Source organism: Littorina saxatilis, linkage group LG14, assembly GCF_037325665.1.
Source record: "Littorina saxatilis isolate snail1 linkage group LG14, US_GU_Lsax_2.0, whole genome shotgun sequence".
Taxonomy (NCBI): domain Eukaryota; kingdom Metazoa; phylum Mollusca; class Gastropoda; order Littorinimorpha; family Littorinidae; genus Littorina; species Littorina saxatilis.
The window spans coordinates 8,198,922-8,212,657 of NC_090258.1; the positions used below are offsets into that span (position 1 = coordinate 8,198,922).

The 13,736-nt window shown below is 46.3% G+C and overlaps 1 protein-coding gene across 1 annotated transcript in view; it reads left to right on the forward strand.

The window, feature by feature from the left end:
* The window catches only part of LOC138947039 (hornerin-like), a 112,630-nt gene that overhangs the window by 91,573 nt on the left and 7,321 nt on the right, over positions 1–13,736 (forward strand). Inside the window, exons 3-6 of the mRNA XM_070318465.1 lie at positions 478–3,751; positions 5,417–5,529; positions 12,810–12,977; positions 13,452–13,586. Coding sequence (XP_070174566.1) covers positions 478–3,751; positions 5,417–5,529; positions 12,810–12,977; positions 13,452–13,586 — 3,690 coding nt within the window. The remainder of the gene's footprint in view (positions 1–477; positions 3,752–5,416; positions 5,530–12,809; positions 12,978–13,451; positions 13,587–13,736) is intronic.

Here is a 13,736-nt window from a genome sequence, read left to right on the forward strand (position 1 = left end):
TTGCATGTTACAGGTTGTATTATATGTTTGATGTTTTTATTTTATAACCATGACTGCCATGTCATTTGAAAACGTTATTCCGACTCACACTGTGAAATATAGGTAGGGTGGGAAAAGCAGCACATCCCCATATTGCAACGCACTATCTTTACCTCTGCACCCATATCTTGCTTCAGGCCCTCATTGTTATTTAAAAACCCGTATACATTTATTCAATCAACTTGCTAAATTGTGTAAGTTAACTACATTTATGAATTTTAAACTCATAAGTTTTGCTTGAATATACCTATTCAATGTATGCTTTTATTTTGAATGACTACCTTTTTATTATTATTTTTCTTTTACCTTTTCCAACTTTTTAACAAGTGCACCTGGATGTTTTTGCATGTGTTTATTCTATGCTTAGATTGCCACTGTACTTTCATGCTGCATGCATTCAACACACTTATACTAACTACCCACCTTCATGTGTTTCAGCTCATCGAGTACCGGGAGGCTCCCCGCTCGCCGACAGGGGGGTCCCACATGGATGGGGAGGAGATGGGGTCCCCTATCACGCCGGCCTCCCCGACCCCCGGCAATAACAGCGGCCACACCGAGCGTCTGCCCAACGAGCTGCTAGACGAAATATGCGAGGACATCGGCATGAAGTCTGGGGATCACATGGAGTTAGACTTTGTGGAGTTTCTCATGGAGCAGGATGCTGATCCTCAGGCTTATATGACACCGGAGGCTATTCTTCACAGCCAGGGGACCTTGCCTTCCACAAGTTCTGGCGGCAGTAGTGGAAGCGGCTGTGGCCCAGGCAGTGGTGGTGGCGGTAACGTCAGTGCAGCGTCCTCGAACATTTCTACGCCGTCCAACAGTAGTGGAGGTGGTAGCGGTTCAGGGTTCGGCCCTGGTCCTAGTGCGGTGGCGAGTAACACTGAGTGGAATCACATGCCCAGCCCTATAGTACCTCAAGGGTCAGCGACAGCGGTGTCCAGCGGGTCAAACAGTCCGGCCACGAAGCGGATTCACTTGTCAACGTCAGAACAGAACAGTCCTGCCAAAGACTCTGCTTCCTCCCAACAGCAGGGCCAGTCCACAGGTAGTTCTAGACAACCACAAGGACCACCTCAGTCCCCGCATGGTGTGGGTTTAGGGCAAGTGTTCAAGATGCCCCACACTCCCCCAACCCCTAGGAGGTCCATGTCCTGCCCGCAGGGCACCAGCGGCGTGCAGCTAGGCCAGGGCATGGGCACCAGTGGTAGTTTCTCTGTGGCCAGTTCTCAGGGCAAGCTGGGTCAAAGCTTCTCGCCCAAGCCGTTCGGTCAGTATGTGAAGGAAGAAACAGAGACCGGCTCTCAGGGCAGTGACTGTAGCAAGACCAGTGGTGGCAGCAGTGCAGCCAGTAACAACTTTCTCTTCAAAAACACTAACGAGGGGGCGCCGAGGACTCAGTGCTTTTCCCCCAAACACCAGTTTAGTTCTTGTGAACACGCCAGGCGGGGTTCTGAAGGAGCCATGCAGATCGCCGCTGGCTTGCAACATCAACATCCACACCAACAACAACAGCAGCAACACCACCAGCAACAACAACAGCAACAACAACAACAGCCACAGCAGACAGACATACACCACTTTCAGGGGTCAGGCTTTCAGAAATTCAACAAGCTGCCCCCTCCCAACGTGAACGTCAAGAACTTTCCTCAGATGAGGTGGGGGGTGCCAGGTGGGCCCATGGCAGGCCACCCGCAACACCCACACCCGGGTATGACCATGGGCAAGGCCGGGTACGGGTACCCCATGCAAGGAACAAACCGCATGGACTCGCCTCTCGACCAAGGGTACTTCTCCAACGAGTCGGCAGGCAATGGGACTTCAAGCTCCGCCCCCTCGCCAGGATTGACAGTCTCCTCAATGTCCTCCATGAGTTCTCTGTCCTCCATGTCTTCCCTCTCCACCATGATGCCGGCAGACCCCAGTGTCGCGGCGGGAAAGGCCCAGCCCCCTCCTAGTCTCGTGGCCGCTCGGCAAAAGTCGGTACACTTCGCCGACCTTCCGAGCCAAGGGTCTCCCGATGCCATGACTCAGACTTCTTCCTCTGGAACCATGGACATGCAGGGCTATGCGCGCTACACCAGCAACCAGTCCCCATCAGACTGTGCCTTTGACGCAGACCCTTCACAAACGAACTCGAGAAAGATGGTGACGCGGCATCACCATGGCTCCAAGCCAGGCGTGGCTCCGTACACTGTGCCCAACAACACGGTAGGCCCGCCCCCGACGTCCGCTAGCTACGACTTTGCCAACCGCTCTAGCTGTGCCTTGAATCCCCAAAACCGCAGTAGTCCTTCTGACATGGGTGTGGGTGGCGGAGCAAGCACTGCCGCTTCTATGCAACCTTATGACTATGCTTCCTCCTCCTCCGCTGCCCAGGGTGGTAAAGGGGTGGTGGGCAGCGACTACTACATGGACAGTAACCAGAACATGCTCCCTATGGATGCTTCTCCAGGCGTGGTTGACTACGGCCAGAGCGGTAGCTACCCCAATGCGCCTCCCAGCGGGTACAACCTACCTGTCAACCAGATGCGAGCGCAGCAACAGCAGCAGCAAGGAGCTATGTCTAACGAGATAATGCAGATGCAGCAGCAACACATGCAACAGCAGCAGCAGATGCAGCAGCAGCAGCAGCAGTCCATGATGCAGCAGCAACCCCAGATGGCAGGCGACGGATCTCAAGGGTACAACAGCTGCGGTATGCCAATGGTCCAGCCTCAAGGTAGCCAGCACGTCCCGGCTGGCTCAGCCAGTCAGATGGGCATGCAGGCTGGCTACCAGCAGGGCATGGGTATGGGCATGAACGGGCAGACACAGCAGGGCATGAACATGAACATGCAACACTCCCCTAACCCCATGAACATGTCACAGCCTGGCCAGGGGATGGGGGAGGGGATGAACGGGATGCCTGCCCAGCCCCACAGCTTCCAGCCCTCCTCTATGTCCACGCCCTGTATGTCCCGAGGCCCCGGTCAGCAGAGAGGCGGCCCACCCATGCAGGGACCCGGCTACGGCTCCATGCCACCTGGGTACGAATACACTATGGGTACCCGGCCACCAGCCAACATGGAGGGCCAGATGTACCCGCCTCAGCAACAGGGAGCCATGCCACCCCAGCAAGGCCCCATGCAGCAGCAAGGGGGGATGCCGGGGATGATGTCACCAGCAGCGGGTGGGGGTTGTCCCCCTGGGTGGGGAGGCCCTCCTGCCTCCCCTCACAGCATGCAAGAAGCGGGTATGGTCGGCCACCCGGCTCAGATGAAACCCCCTCCTCCCCACCCCATGCACCAGCAGCAGGCCTCCCCCCACCCCATGGCTATGGGTCAGCAGGTCCCTCCCTCCCCCCACCCCGGGCCCTGCTCCGGCACCGCTGCCTGTCCTGGCTGTAAGTTACGAGCGCAGGCAGGCCCACCGTCCAAGACCTTCTCCCGAGAGAAGTTCATCCAACACCTCATCATGGATGAATCCAACTCGGCCTACCGCTCGCACCCGCTGTACCCTCTGCTGCGAGATCTGGTGATCGCGGGGATGAACTTCGACGATCCCAAATTTCACTACCAGCAGCTGTTGAACATGCTGCCTCAGGACTTTGAGAAGCTGCTGCAGAACTTCTTGCATCGGAACCCGCCCTCTGGCCAGTACCAGAGCAACTACTCTGTGGAGAGTGTGCTGATGGACAGTTTGCGTCTGGCGCACAGCAACCTTGTTGGTGAGTGGGATGTCGCTGCTGTGAGGCAGCTGTTGATCTTTTGTGTCTTGTTTGTAATCTTGTTTAATGTTTGTGTCTTCTTTGTGTCTTCTGTGTGCTACTGTTCTTCAAACCCGTTGAACTATTCATTGCATGATTGTCTCTCTCTCTCTCTCTCTCTCTCTCTCTCTCTCTCTCTCTCTCTCTCTCTCTCTCTCTCTCTCTCTCTCAACCTATGCCTATAAAATAAGAAAACTACCAAAGATGGATATTGCATGATATTATGAGTTATTTCCCGCTTCGCCGGGTAGCGGCTTCGCCGGGAAGAAGTAGAGCCGAATACCAGGCTGCGCCTGGAACCCGGCAAAGCCGGGTGTACGCCGGCGAAAGGAGATAAACGCGCAAAACACTGGAGACCTTCTAAAAATAGTAACGCGCAGTGACCTTCTAAAAATAGTAACGGAATGGGAATATCCGTGCGCCATACGAAGGAAGGGAGGTAAACGCTGAAAACACTGGAGAAGATAACTTAAGAAAGAGTTACTGGAAATGGATCCAGAGAAAAACCAAAATCGGTTCAGCGCTGCGCGCTGAGAGCACGTGTTGAAATATCTCATCGACCAGGTTGTGTCCGGGGTGTACCTGAATATGGTGACCAAATTTGAAACAGATCCATCGAGAACCTTGGGCGTGCATCGCGAACACACAGACACACACAGACACACACACAGACACACACAAGTCGTATATATATAGATAACGGTTTTATTACCGTTTAATTCGACCAAAAGAAATTTCGAAGCGACCCCGCGAATTAGACAGAACAGCCGCAATGGGAACTGGAGCGCTCCTACCTGATTATGCCTGTCAGTCAAAGAATTCTCGTGACCTGGGTCAGCCAATCAGAGTAACACACCTTACGTGATGAATATTCACAGGTCAAATGCGTTTGACACACAACAAACCATGTTGAACATGCGTTTCGGTTGCTTCGCTTTTTCTTGTTGAACAGAGAGCGACAGATTTAGAACCGACTCCAGACGGATGGGAAATGACGTAAAGATACATTTGACGTAAAGCGAGTGACCCAATTTCACTTGATTTTCCGAACTTTGATAATTTAGATTTCAAGTGAGCGAGTCGGCATTGCACACTCAGAGGATGGGCGGTGCCTCGCTGTTCCGTAAAGCACCCACCGACAAAACTCGCTTTTCGGTATTTTTTTTTTAGATAAAGAGAGTATTATCTGACAGCATTTGAAGTGTCATTCTTTAGAATAAATCACACTGATATTGCTGATTTAAATTTTTACTTTGTCTTGTTAATTTTTAGCTTGATAAACAAAAAGGGTCCCTGCCTGAACGTTATAACATTTAGAGGGTCACCTAGAATCCGTCCTGATTGGTCAAAAAGCCATATGGGGCACTGAATTGGTAATAAAAGGTAATAACGCTGTCATTGTTGAACTTGGAAGTTTTATGTCGGTATGGTGAAACAGCCTTTTTGAGTTCAAACCTCAAATGATTTATTGGACAATCTCTAAAGCAAAGTATTATCATGAGTATTTGTGCTACGATCGTCTATTCAGTGTACTCATGGTTGTGTTTCCACTTCGTATGATGAAATTGATGTGTTATTAGATAAGAATATAAGTTTGAATAATTTTGTGTGGTACCATTTTAACAGAAAAGATCAGGGCGCGGCAGGAACAGGAGAAACTGAAGGCGATGACGTCGACGTCAATACGGCACATGCAGGATTTCTGTGACAAATTTGACCACGCACAGATAGTAAACATGGTGAGTTTGTCCAGTTTTCTTTTGGTGGTGGCGCGTGCGTGTGTGTATATATATATATGTGTGTGTGTGTGTGTGTGTGTGTGTGTGTGTGTGTGTGTGTGTGTGTGTGTGTGTGTGTGTGTGTGTGTGTGTGTGTGTTATAATTCCTGTGTTTTGGGGTGGCCAATATTTACACTGAAGAAAAATTAACAACGTGTTCTGAAACTGTGAAAGGCTCGGAACTTGAAGCATAAACCAAGGATCGCTGAAGTCAAGGACTGATTGTGAAACTAACTTTTTTTTTTATCAATAACGACTCATAGACTCAACATTTTACTGTCCTTATAAAAACAAGGAAATTTGCCAGAGTAACTAACTTTCCTTATGCTAATAACCCCCCTTCGACTTCAAGCACAAAGTTATGTTAGTCTGTTTCTCTACACCTTTCCCAGTGTGAAAAGTTAAGATATTCTCAGCACACATACACACACACACACACACAAAATAAGTAATAAATACAACTTTAAAAAAAAGTTATAATCGGTTGAAACATAATCGCCCATGATCCTTTAACTTTCAAGAATTAAGGTTATGGTAATGACAGTATAACGCCCAAACATTTTTTGGACTTAAATAACAGACAATTTATTAATGATTTTAATTTTTGAATCTTCACGGTAGCACCTCAACTTCCATACTGTCTTCTCTTCCCCCATGTGGCATTTATCTACATTTTAATTTTTGAATCTTCACGGTCGCAACTCTACTTCCATACAGTCTTCTCTTTCCCCATTTGCCATTTATCTACATGCTTACTACTACTAGCAACTCCCAACGGTGTGAAACATGCAAACTACATTCCTGCGAAGGGTCTCCGATAAGCAGGCCCCACTCTGTCCTATAGGTCATTGGTGGTATTTGGTCAGCGTGGCAGGCTATGAAGCCTTAAGTGGGCACCATTAAGTTGATTGTGATTGCTTACCGTACTTGCTTCTCTCCTTTCTGGATGAGTTTGTCTCCTTGCTGCGGCATGCTAAACTCTGTCTGTCTCCTTGCTGCGGCATGCTAAACTCTGTCTGTCTCCTTGCTGCGGCATGCTAAACTCTGTCTGTCTCCTTCACTTTATGAATGGGTTTGTCAATGTGTCTGCGGTAGGCTTATGTCTGCTGTGGGTATGGCAAAGTGTTTAAACTTACTCTGTGTCCTAGTTAATGAATGGGTTTGTCAATGTGTCTACGGTAGGCTTATGTCTGCTGTGGGTATGGCAAAGTGTTTAAACTTACTCTGTGTCCTAGTTAATGAATGGGTTTGTCAATGTGTCTACGGTAGGCTTATGTCTGCTGTGGGTATGGCAAAGTTTAAACTTACTCTGTGTCCTAGTTAATGAATGGGTTTGTCAATGTGTCTACGGTAGGCTTATGTCTGCTGTGGGTATGGCAAAGTGTTTACACTTACTCTGTGTCCTAGTTAATGAATGGGTTTGTCAATGTGTCTACGGTAGGCTTATGTCTGCTGTGGGTATGGCAAAGTGTTTACACTTACTCTGTGTCCTAGTTAATGAATGGGTTTGTCAATGTGTCTACAGTAGGCTTATGTCTGCTGTGGGTATGGCAAAGTGTTTAAACTTACTCTGTGTCCTAGTTAATGAATGGGTTTGTCAATGTGTCTACGGTAGGCTTATGTCTGCTGTGGGTATGGCAAAGTGTTTAAACTTACTCTGTGTCCTAGTTAATGAATGGGTTTGTCAATGTGTCTACGGTAGGCTTATGTCTGCTGTGGGTATGGCAAAGTGTTTAAACTTACTCTGTGTCCTAGTTTACGAATGGGTTTGTGTCTGCAGTATGCTTACATTAGGTAGGTAATGGCGAAGTGTTAGTGATTGATCCTTGTCTGTCTGTCTGTCTGTCTGACTGACTAACTGACTGACTGACTGACTGACTGACACAATTAACGTGAGGAAAAACATGGGATTTTCAGTCTTAAAGGCTGACATAGTCCTATTTAATTAGTTTCATTACTTCCAGGGCTTTCCCCATCGTTGCGCGGACATATAAATTAAGCTTCCTGCAAAGGTTTAGGTTTGAAGTCCTTACCAATTACGAGAAATAATTAATTCTTTATTGCATTGTTTCGCAACAGTTCTCCAGGACTTGGGCTATTTTTAGACCGTTGACGTCACTTCGTGACGTTTCGTAAACCAAAGATGGCGTTTGAGACTGTTCTGTTTACATTCGACACTATCAACACCACTTTGCAATACTGAAATAATTTTTCTGTGTTCGAAAGCTACAGCCAATCGTTATTATATCCCCTTAGGTACAGTTTTATAGCATTATTGGCACATGTAAACAATTAATTAATTAATGAACGCTACGAATATGGCAGCCTTTTAAGTAATCATGCTAAGATACATCAGTAACATGCCATACGGTTATAATTACAACAGCAACGACAACAACAACAACAACAACGGGGAGAAGAGGGGGGGGGGGGGGTGGCGCCTATAGTTTCCCCGGCATCTGCAAGTCACAAGACGTTGACAGACACTTATTAAGCTATTTGCATTAATAGAAGCGAAACAGAAGGACAATTAGCCTAAAAATTACTTGCATAGAATAACAAGCTTGAACCAAAGAGCATAGCCTCAACATTGCATTGGTAACATTGCAAGCTTTACCTAACAAAACGCGTAAACACTAGACCGACCAAATATAGCGAAAGGTTCAACGAAATGGCCAAGAAAGTTGAGCAGTCTTTTCAGTTACCCAGTACCCCATGGTAAGTGTTTAGTGAAAACAAACCCTCCATTCTCCCCTTCAGCCAAGACCGGAGACAGAAATCTTTCTCCTCGAAGCACCCTCACACCGTTGCGTACAAGGCAAACCTCTTAGTGTGCTCTTATGCCGTCGCTTTTTATTGGCCAGTTTCTGCGTAACATGGCAGCCGATTGGTCAGTTCGGGGTGGGATATCAAGAGCAAACATTTGGTCGAGGGTTTTTGCTAAGGATGAGGAGCCGGTGTAGAAACTGAGATAAAATTCCTTACAGGGGTTGGTGATGATATGGAAGATGACGGGTATAAGAATCCAAACTGCATTCTTTGCATGTTTCTTCTGCTTGTCTTCATTTCTTTGACTGACCAGAGTTGTACAGTTATATGTGAACACATACAGCTTCTGCTTGTCTTCATTTCTTTGACTGACCAGAGTTGTACAGTTATATGTGAACACATACAGCTTCTGCTTGTCTTCATTTCTTTGACTGACCAGAGTTGTACAGTTATATGTGAACACATACAGCTTCTGCTTGTCTTCATTTCTTTGACTGACCAGAGTTGTACAGTTATATGTGAACACATACAGCTTCTGCTTGTCTTCATTTCTTTGACTGACCAGAGTTGTACAGTTATATGTGAACACATACAGCTTCTGCTTGTCTTCATTTCTTTGACTCACCAAAGTTAAACAGTTATATGTGTGAATGTATTCAGCTTTGATTAAGAAATAAGATGGTTGTGTCTAAAATGTCTAGTCTTGGTGACGTTGCAAAATTCACAGAAAAGCTTTCAGACAGTGAACCGTAGCTGAACACAGAATGTAGATTTATTTTATTTTTCACCGAGATTGAGAGGAATCGCGTTGCCGTGTTCTGGGCTCTGTTGTTTGTTTGTTCGTTTTTTGTTTGTTGCTGTGTGCAACCAGTACCACCCCCCCCCCCCCCCCCCGTCCCGCCACTGAAGACTAGGGAAGTTCAGCAGTGAAAAAAAGTAAAGAACTGGAAGTGAGAGAGAGATAGGGAGGGAGAGGGAGAGCTACAGGGGGATAGAATGTGTGTATGTGGGGGGGAGGGGGGGGGGAGGTGAAGAACACACTACGGAAGGTCTTCACGATTTCCATCGTTGACACAGCCTTATCACAAGAGGGGCCCAGTGTTTGGAGGTTCGAGAGGGAAGGTGTGTATGTGTGTGGGGGAGGGGAGGGCGTCAGAAGTTGGGGGCGGGTAAAAGCCCTCGGCTGCTCCTCCCAGTTTGTCGGGCTATGTTGACAAGGCATTAGCTGAGCACACATCCTTTTTGCTACCGACCTGCTCAACTTCTAGCCACTGTTGTAGACACTTTACCCTTCTCCCTCCCCCTTTCACAAGTCTTGGGGTGGGTGGTGGGGGTGGGTAATAGTAGTTGTAGAAAAGCTAAAATCTCAACTTAGAACGCCAACGTTTCAGTTTGCTACCGACCTGCTGAACTTCAGGCCACTGTTCTAGCAGAGTTCGTACAGGTCATGGAAAACCTGGAAAGTCATGGAATTTGATTTTTAATTTTCCAGGCCTGAAAAGTCATGGAATTTCAATTCAAGTCATGGAAAGTCATGGAATTTAACAAAAATAAGATGAAAACAAAAATTAACCTTTAGCACGCCAGCGGCGATTTTCGTTGCCCAGCCATCCCCCCCCCCCCCCTTTTTTTTTGCCAGCCAGTAGCGATTTGCGTCGCCAGCACAAGGCTTGTTCGTATGACCAACTTCTCGTTCGTATTTGCATACGAGAATAACGGTATTTTTAACGGCACTTGAGCCAAAGCGAGGCTCACTTCCTTCCGTTATCTGGTCGTGTCGTCTGCGCTGCATTTGAGTCGGTTTCGTCGAAGTTTTCTGCTTTTGTTTTTGCATCGATAAAGTACTTTAGCGCTTCGACAAGCAAGATGGAGGATGATGAGTTTGAAACTTTCTTTCGAGTTGTTTGTTGACAACAAAAAGTATGCGAAATTGGAACGAATTACCGAGGAAGATCTTCGCAATGAACTGTGTATCGCGGTGAAAAAAATGACAGTTCGTCAAGTCACAGTGACGGTTACGAAACGGAATTTACGAAAGTACAGATGGATACAAACAGTGGCTGGTCCAGTTTAGTGAAATGACAGGACCAGCAAACATTACCGATAATCTGACTGCGTAGCAAATGCTTGACTTGCTTGTCGAAGAGACACTGCGTAGAAACTGACTCTAATTCAGTGCAAAGCAAGCCAGTGTCAAAACTGGCAGTGACAAGACGTAAAAAGTTTGCGTGTTCGGAAATGGCGACCTGTGGATCTAGTCATGGAAAATGTTATTGAGGCTCATGGAAAGTCATGGAAAAGTCATGGAATTTTGTTTCTAAAAAGCAGTAGGGACCCTGTCTAGACACCTTACCCTTCCCTCTTCCCCCTTTTCACAAGTCTTGGGGGGTGGGTGGTGGGGGTGGGTAATAGTAGTTGCAGAAAAGCTAAAATCTCAACTTAGAGCGCCAACGTTTGCTACCGACCTGCTGAATTTCTAGCTACTGTTGTAGACATTTTGCCCTTCCCCCTTTCATAAGCCTTCAAAAACATTTCAAAAATAAACTTGGAAGACGTCGCTTCACTGAGTGAATAATGCAGAAAGAAGGAACGGCTAAGGGAAACATGGATGATTCTTCGGTTTATCAGAAATAAAAGAAAAGACAGACAGAAATTCAGATAGCAAACGTTGAAGTTAGGATTGTAGGAGAGTAAAAAACAAACAAACAAATAAACCCTCACTCTAAAAAAATGATTCTTTCATTTTATATGACTTTCAACATGGATTGAAATTGAAATTGTAGCCATTCTCATAAGGAGGGAAAGAGTTATGAGACGAATCTGGGAGAGAATAAAATACCTCCACTCCTCATTGCCACTGCCCTGTGCGTGTGTGGACAGTGTGTTTGGAGTGGCTGTTTGGAGATTATTGAAACATTACAGATAAGGGTCTGAATCATGTTGACTTTGGGAAGAAGTCAAATAGAAGGTGAGGGAAACTTTGCTTGCTGATGGGATAAGGGCAGATACTAAGGGATCTGTGTTGATTTTGTCTCCCTCTTTACCTTCCCCCCCCATCCTCTCTCTCTCTCTCTCTTTCTCTCTCTCTGTGTCTCTCTCCCTCTCTCTCTTTCTCTCTCTCTGTCTCTCTCCCTCTTTCTCTCTCTCTCTTTCTGTCTCTCTCTCTGTCTCTCTCCCCCCCTCTTTCTCTCTCTCTCTCTCTCTCTCTCTCTCTCTCCCTCTCTCTCTCTCTCCCTCCCTCTCTCTCTCTCTCTCTCTCTCTCTCTCTCTCTCTCTCTCCCTCCCTCTCTCTGTGCGTCTGTATAAAGTGTTTGTATAAGGGACAGGTTGTAAGATTAGGCTTTGCCTAAAACCTCTATCCTTTGGTAATAAAGTTCAGTTTCAGTTTCAGTTTTTCTCTCTCTCTCTCTCTCTCTCTCTCTCTCTCTCTCTCTCTCTCTCTCTCTCTCTCTCTCTCTCTCTCTCTCTCTCTCTCTCCCTCCCTCTCTCTCTCTATTTCTCTCTCTGTCTCTCTCCCTCTCTCTCTCTCTCTCTCTCTCTCTCTCTCTCTCTCTCTCTCTCTCTCTCTCTCTCTCTCTCTCTCTCTCTCTGTGTCTATCTCTTGTGTTTGCCCACCCCACCCCCTCCCCCACTCCACCAAACCACTTTTTGGTAAATTGTATTTTTTTGATTAATATCAACAGAATAAAAGAAAGGACAGCACAAGTATAGCAAAAAGTGTCAACATTCATTTTGAAACAAACACAGTCTTGCAACTTCAAACTTGGTTTACCGGACTGGCTGTATACAATGCATTATAAATTTAACAGCCAATCACAGCGATACACAAACTCGGCTTGGCACGAGCTTTACCTTTGCTCAATTCCGAATGCTGTACTCCGATGTAAAGTGTACATATTGTGGCGCAGAGGTACGTTATCTCAATGCGCCCGTTGACACGCTGAAAGGAACTGTAATGGGACATTTTCAGAGTTGATGCACCAATGGCGCAGGGCGCACTAGTAAACCAAACCCTGAACAAGCTTTAAATTTCAGTACCTTGTTTTTTAAGGCTATAAAAGTATAAAGAGCTTTGTTGTGAAAGGCACAACTCCCAGTTTTAAGATTAAAATGAAAAGAATCTACACAATAGGCGCTTCTGGCGTATTGGCCGCAAGTCAAAAGAAGTGTCGTCGTCGGCATCCGTCTGTCGCGTGGGGCCATGGATCTGCGCCTGGAAAAGTCAGTTGGCACTGTAACAGCTCCTGCTGTTGCTGTGTAGGCTGATGCGAGAGTGGTAGTCTCTGTCGCAACGACCACACGTGTGAGATGTATCTGATGGTGTTGATACTTTAATGTTCTTTCCTTTGGCTTTGAGCTTCCGAGACTAGTTGGAGCTTCTCTTCTTCCTTGGCTAAGCCTCTCTTTAGTTTCAAAAGAAGTGTACTGAGTGGAAATACGGTATTTTATATTTTGTATTTTTTGTATTGCAGCCGGGCCCTCAAGGTGGTCAAGTCAACGGCATGATGATGCCAGGACCGGGCCAGATGGGAGACATGGGAATGCAGAACATGCAGAACATGCAGAATATACAGAACATGCAGAGTCCTCTTCACGTCATGACCTCCATGGGATCTCAAGCCAAGGTCATGGTCACACTGGTAGGTGGTTCGTGTCTTCAGGAAAGCACTTTGTTTGTTTGTGTGTCTATCTGGGCTTGTTTCGTTTGCATCTTTTCTCTCTCTTCCCCTTTTTCTTTCTTTGCTTTTTGATTTCTTTTTAGCACTTGCTTACTATGTCTTTTGTTTTTCTTCTTTTTTTCCCCAGGCATCTGCAGCTTTTGCTTTTTTTTTTTTATTCGATCCGCACAGGCAAATACACAGTCTATACTTTTATCTACAGGTCAACTGAGTTTTCTTTTGACGTGAGTTTTTTTCAGATCATGAATGGCTTGGTCATACACACTCTTGCTGCTCTGTGTGTTTGTTATTATATGAAGTGCGTTGGCTTCATAATATTTTCCGTCATTTCCTTGAAGAAATTTGAATGTCGGTGTTATGATTGAAATAAAATTTATGATATCATTTATTTAATTGAAAAGTGTATAATCTTTACAATTTTTCTGTTGTTCGCAGGGTCAAGGTGGCTTCGTTAGCCCTATGGGTTTTCGTCCGATGAAGGAAGAGATGATGTGTCCAGATATAGGCATGGGTCCTGGACACCAAACTCAGAAAACGGAGTCCAAGAAACACCCTAGTCTGCCAAAAGAGGTGAGTTTTTTCTCTCCTAACATTTGTCGGATTCTATTTGCCTTATCCTATCAAGGGGCGTCCTGGTTTTTTTTACAGTGATTGGTCTGTCATCAACATTCTTATGCTATTCATATTTCCAAAGTTTCCGTCTTGAAATTCAAAACCAAC